This window comes from Aegilops tauschii, chromosome 1 (genome assembly GCF_002575655.3).
Source record: "Aegilops tauschii subsp. strangulata cultivar AL8/78 chromosome 1, Aet v6.0, whole genome shotgun sequence".
NCBI lineage: Eukaryota > Viridiplantae > Streptophyta > Magnoliopsida > Poales > Poaceae > Aegilops > Aegilops tauschii.
The window spans coordinates 6,018,802-6,024,774 of record NC_053035.3 but is presented as its reverse complement, the minus strand read 5'-3'; the positions used below and the strand labels follow the sequence as shown (position 1 = coordinate 6,024,774).

General features: G+C 49.4%; 1 protein-coding gene across 1 annotated transcript; it reads right to left on the bottom strand.

Annotated features, from left to right (window-relative positions):
- Positions 1–2,860: 2,860 nt before the first annotated feature.
- Positions 2,861–3,867, bottom strand: LOC123494675 (uncharacterized). The gene is made up of 3 exons (XM_045230683.1): positions 3,785–3,867; positions 3,553–3,688; positions 2,861–3,064 (listed from the first exon to the last, which is right to left on the bottom strand). Exons 1-3 carry the CDS (start codon positions 3,865–3,867, stop codon positions 2,861–2,863), a joined length of 423 nt encoding a protein of 140 aa, XP_045086618.1.
- Between the last annotated feature and the right edge of the window lie 2,106 nt (positions 3,868–5,973).

The window sequence follows — 5,973 nt, the reverse complement described above, 5'->3', positions numbered from 1 at the left end:
ACCTCTTCTTCTTCTTCGACCTTCACCTCTTCTGGCAGGAGCTCGACGTCCGGCAGGAGCTCGGCGTCGATGGGCATGTTTCTGCCACCCACAACGGTGGCCGGCGCAACGAGCACAACCTCATTAGTGTAGTCGTCACTGATGACAACCATCTCTGTCAGGTCGTCGTGAGAGGCGTACTCCGCAGGGTCGACTGGAGCAGGCATCGCGACAACGACGCCGCCGGCGTCCGCAGGGTCACCGTCGAGGGGGACCGGGGCGAGAGAGGTGGTGGAGCGGTACATCCACCACCTAGCTCGCTGGTATGGATCCACGCTGAGCGTGGCCTCCCGCATTGCCCAGACGAGGAACGATGGCGGCGGCACCTGAGCGTGGCCTCTGGGGAAGGCACGCGCCTTCTCGCCGTCCGTCAGCTGCTTGGCCAAGCCGCGCGCGTGACTGAGCAGGAGCTTTGCGCTCGGGAACCAGCTGCAGACCTCTCTGATCTGCGCGCGGAACGACTGGCCGTCGCCGGCCAGATCCTCCGGTGCGAGCTTCCAGGGCTCGATTTTCGCCATGGCGGCGGTGGCCGGCGGCGGTGAGTTGGGAGTGGAGGAGACGCGGTCGGCGGGTGGGGACTGGTGAGTGGGGAGTGGTGGGCGGTGCGGTGGGTGGGTGAGTTATATTGATGAAGTGGGTGGGAACGCGAACCGTACAGAGTGGAGGAGTTAATTGCAACGCAATCATTAAGGACTTTGACTGATTTCATGGTCTCATTTCATAGCATAGACACTGTAATACGGCTCCCACCCGATGCTGATTACTATGTATTCAATTTCTCTGTACTACATTACTCATGGATTACACTGACGGGCAACCATGATAAATTAAGCTTTCTAGACCAAAAAAACAACCAGTATCCGCGTGCTGAACCCAGACCCAAATTTAGTACTAATCGAATAATTTAGCTAACAGCTTCTAGCTACAGGGTTGGCAGGTAATCATACCTTCGTGTCCATCCTTGAGCCCGTGGATCAACTTGCTTGATCGAGTGTTAGTGCTTCAAGATTGATCTCTTAATATGGCTGCAGTGATTATTAATTTTAGAGCAAAATATGGCTATTTTTTTGTTTCAGAAACAGGAGAAGGCCGGGGTTTGGACACTTGCGAGAAACCAAAGGGCCGGGGACGTTTGATTTTTTGAGGCAACCGTGCGCCCCATGTCTCCCCCCACTAGCAACTCCCACGATGCAGAGGGAGTTTGGGTTTTCTTCGAGTCCAGGTAACTCCCCTCCTATTCCATTGCCGCTCCATCTTCCTCCCTCTGCCTCCCTCTGCCTCCCTCCTCATTCCATTGCCGCTCCATCTGCCTCCATCGCTGGTCAGGAGGGCAATGTCGGAGGAATCGTGGAGCAACTCCCCTCCGTCTTCCAAGCGAATGGAGGAGGCATCGTGGAGCAACTCCCCTCCGTCTGCCAAGCATCACCGTGGTGAGGCGTCTGGCAAGGAGCCGATGGTGGTCGACGACGACGTTCCGGTCCCCGGGCAGAAGCTGGACTACACCGTGGCGCTCAAGGTTGATACCCACCTGAAGGAGCCGTTGGATGTCATATGCACCAGCAATCCAGACGAAGCCAACAAGAGGATCCGTGAGATCAGGAAGAGGCTCGGCGGCATGCTTCCTCGGTTGATCGGCGTTGATGTCGAGTATACCAGCGAAGACGAACCTCCGCAAATGGCTGCAATTCTGCAGTTATGCGTGGAGGATCTCTGCCTAGTATACCACATCACCGCGGCAACCAAATGGTAAAAACATCCAGTTCTGCAGTTTCTGAAGTTCTGAAGTTTCTGTCTAATTAGTAGTTTCTGAAGTTTCTGTACTTATGAAGTTTCTGAAGTAGATGCAATAGTTCTGAAGTAGATGCAATACTAGTTCTAAAGTAGATGCAATACTAGTTCTGAAGTTCTGAAGTTTCTGAACTGGCTGTACTAGTGTAGTTTCTGCAGTAGATGAATTTGATGAAGCAGATTAATTTGATGCAGGCCCAAGGAACTCCGCCCGCTCCTGCAGGAGAAGGAGCTGTACACCTTTGTTGGCTTTTGCATTGGAGGTGACAAGGAGCAGCTGAAGTTGTCTGGTTTGGAGATCAACCCCGACAAGTTCGTCCACATGCAGCGCCAATGGAGAGTTCCAAACAATGGAAAGAGGTGGCAGTTTTTGGCTGAGTTTGCAGCCAGCCTCATCCACCCATCCTACAAGAAAATGAAGCAGAAGATCAACAATGAAGAGGACCACAAACTATGGGGGATCAGCCCACTGCCAAAGCACCTCATCGAGTACGTAGCGAAAGATGCGTACGTCACCTACGAGGCATGGAAGAAAATCAAAACCACCAGAGAAGGATTCAAGCAATGGCGAGAGGCGGAGGAGCATTGGGATGACCCCTACTACTGGGGACAATGAGTTTCTTGTGCTTGTGCTTGTGCTATTATGTGTCTCAGTTTGTAGTTATGTGGTTGAACAAGTTTGCTTTTGTTATGCTGAACAAGTTTTTAGTTATGTGTCTCAGTGATCATTTTGAAGATGCTTTTTTGAACTGGATTTTGATGGAGCTGTTGTTTCAGAGCTGTTTTTGTCAGTGAGCATTTTGATCTTGTTTCATCAATTTTGATGTTCAAAAAAATCATCAAACCAGTCAAGTATCAAACACACCACTCGCTGACAAGTTGGCCCCACGCTGTCAAATAGGTCCCACCTGTAAGTGAATTGGTCCCACTTGTCAATGAGCTAGGACAGCTACTGGATAATTTTTTCCAGAAACTGCTACTGGATAAATCCAACACCCTGTCCTCCTGGGCATTGAGAAGTTGATGGACATCTTCAACTAGTTTGTCCGTCGTAGTTGGCATCCAGATTCCTTTTCTCTTCTTTAAGGTGGTGAATAGTAAGTGAACTTTCCAGGTTATCCTTCCTCCTAGCAGTCCTGTTGTCTTCAAACATTTCCCAAAGCTTCAACAATGCATTTTGCATTGTGGGAGGCCACTCTGCGTCAACCCAAGCAAGGAAACAACAATTGACAGCTTCCTGCAATATAGCAAACACTTATATTGATAGTCTCTGAAGAATTACCATTATGAAAGTGCACTTTTAAAAAATGAACTGACAACTGCAGAACTGCAACCAATACTGCCTCAATTAAAATTTAGCAACTACACTGCCAACTAAGTGGCCAACTAAACAATGCTACTTCAACTGCAACCTATACTGCCTCAACCTATACACGTGGTCAACAATTTGCTTCATCATCATTACTAGTGAACACAGCCAACTAAGCTGCTGCCCATATACATAATACAATGAACATAAGCATCAAAACCATAATCATCAGAACTACTAATAAATAACTAAACCATAAATATATTACAGTGAACAAAGCCAACTAAGCTATTGCAGTGAGCATGAGTACTAGAAGCATCAAAACTACTAAGTGGTAAACTATGTGCTTCATCATCAGTACTAAGATCTATATTACAACTAAATTACAGTGAACATAAATAGAGCATGAATCTTACGGGCTGGGCACGAACTAGAAACCTCTTGCCCGTCTCAAATGATTGAAAAGCTACACGGCGCTCAGTTGGCAGCCGATGCTCCACGCAGAGCCCCTCTGGTGCATTCTCCAAGTCATTGTAGTCTTGGTCTTCAATGCTAGCAGGAATCTACAGAGAGCAAATCCTCAAATCAGAAAACCATATCATCAAATCCGCAAATCCCCAAATCACCTAACCCTAACCCTAGCTCTACCAATGACCTGATAATGCATCCCGTCGTCGGGAGGAGATCTGCAGGCCGGACAAGTCGTCGCTGCTCTCATCCTCGAAGACCATGGCGCGGCGGCGGTGGCGGACGCGGCGGTCTGCGGGGCGAGCGGCGGCGGCGGCGGCTGGAGAGACGAGGGCGATGAGGCGAGGAGAGTGACAGAGTGCGGCTGGCTCCGGTTGGGTTCGACCGGACCTGGCTACATGGAGCGACCGAGACGGGTGCGAGAGTTACCGAGCGGGTGCGCGTGGGTATGCCACCGTGACACCTGACAAGTGGGCCGGGCCGGTCAGATACGTGGTCAATACGAGCTTATACGGCTATCAGACAGTTCTGTAACACTTAGGCTTAGAGTTGGCACTGCATGGCAAAAAAAATGACTACTGGTACTGATTCGTCACAACGTGCCGAAGTGTGGTACTGCCTTGCAATTAACTTAGAGTGGATTGGGCGACTGCGAGTGGGTGTCTCTGTGAGCAGTACAAGTAGATTACTCCATGTAGCACTAACAAGCTCATACTCTTACCGCACTGGCATTGTACCCTACTTCTCGAACCACAGGTCCTGGGTCCGAGACCCAGGCCAAACATTTTTTGTTTTTATTTGTATTTTTTAATTTTGGGCGTCTCCAGCACACAACAATAAATGGAGTTCTCCGAAATTCAGTTATTTCAGTAAAAATGGAGTAAATCTGCTTCATCAGCATATTCAGTTACTTCAGACATTCAGCAAATGCACAAAATTCAGTACATTCAATAAAGTGGAGGTGAAAACATTCAGGAGGCAACAGGGGAAGCAGATGAGGAGGAGGCAAAGGAGGCAGAGGAGTGCTTAATGTATTTAGGAGGGAACTCGCCGGGTTACCTATGCCGCGGCTCCATGGCGCCTTGTGTCACCACTGATGAGGCCGACGGCGGCGTCGCCTCGCAAGAGCAGGAGCAGATGAGGCGGACAGGACGGGCGAAAGAAGGAAAACTTGTGGAAGGGGTTTGCATCGGGGCCGACGACCAGGGGGGTTTCTGTCGGGGGCATGGACTTGTCTGCGAAATTGCTAAAGCGCGAGGGTTTCTTTGTAAAAACACACTTCGGGCCCGACAGAGCCTACCTGGCGTGCCACGTGTGCAGTTCAGGGTGGTTTTGTATGAATTTGTTACAACAGTCAAGTTGGATGACTAGTTTTGTGGGGTTTTTTAGTTTTTGTATGAATCTTTTCTCACCCCTACACTTTTATTTACCAATTGTGGTATTAACTCTAAATTTTAATATGCTATGTGATGCGGAATTAAATTTGGTGTTGCGCGAATATGAATTTGGGGAAACTGCAACTCTTGGATAAATGTTGCTTATGGCTGAATAGAAAAATTGCGCTCCTACATGGTAACCTGTGGCATGTCACCATGGGGCGTGGCGCATGTGTAAGCCAACAAACCAGTCACTGGAAAATTAATGAGGTGCAGGGTTAGATGGGGCTGGAAAACTGGTGTGGCCGGCATTGAAACTAGGTGAGCGGGCTTTTGTTTCAAATTCAAATGACATGGGCAGGATGAGAATGACGAATCAGTACAAATGGGGAGGTGGTGCTGGCTCGTCGAGCGGCTCAACCATTTTCATTGTAGAGGTGCCTCATGGGAGCCTCAGAAGTCTCCCACCCTGCATCATCATTGACCAATTCTAAAGACTGCACAAGGGTTTCCAACGATCGGATCCAGGTACATCCCGCTTGCTTTATTCTGTCTTGAGATGCCAGTGTTGTTGATGTTAATAACTGAACGAATGGTGGTCCAATGCAGGCAGAGGAGGTGTCTGAAGCATCGGTTAACCAGGGGGATGAGCCTGCGATTCGTGAGAACTCAGGCATCTCCACGGTGTCTCTTCAGGGGTGCATGGTAAGCCAGGGATTGTTAGTGAAGAATGTAGTGTGCATGCATGCTTACTGTACAAGCATTTCAGCAGGTGAGTGGGCCTGGCGACCAGCGGGAGGAGCAAAAGCCTGCCGAGCATATGATGGATCAAGGGATTGATGGGTGTCCAGATGCAGAGGAAGGTTTCGGAGAGCATGATCCAGCTTCTAATCAACTGGAGCTGGAGCAAGATGAATCCCTTAAGCTGATGGTAACAGCAGATGGCGATGTGGAGGAAAGCAATCGCCACATCGCCAAACGTGCTAGAAAGAA

Excerpts from the sequence above, each read along its gene's own strand:
- LOC123494675 (XM_045230683.1), bottom strand. The coding sequence starts at position 3,867 with ATGGTCTTCGAGGATGAGAGCAGCGACGACTTGTCCGGCCTGCAGATC. Across the intron at positions 3,689-3,784 it reads GATGCATTATCAGGTCATTG|CATTGAAGACCAAGACTACA; the intron begins GTAGAGCTAGGG and ends GATTCCTGCTAG. Across the intron at positions 3,065-3,552 it reads TTCTAGTTCGTGCCCAGCCC|GAAGCTGTCAATTGTTGTTT; the intron begins GTAAGATTCATG and ends GCTATATTGCAG.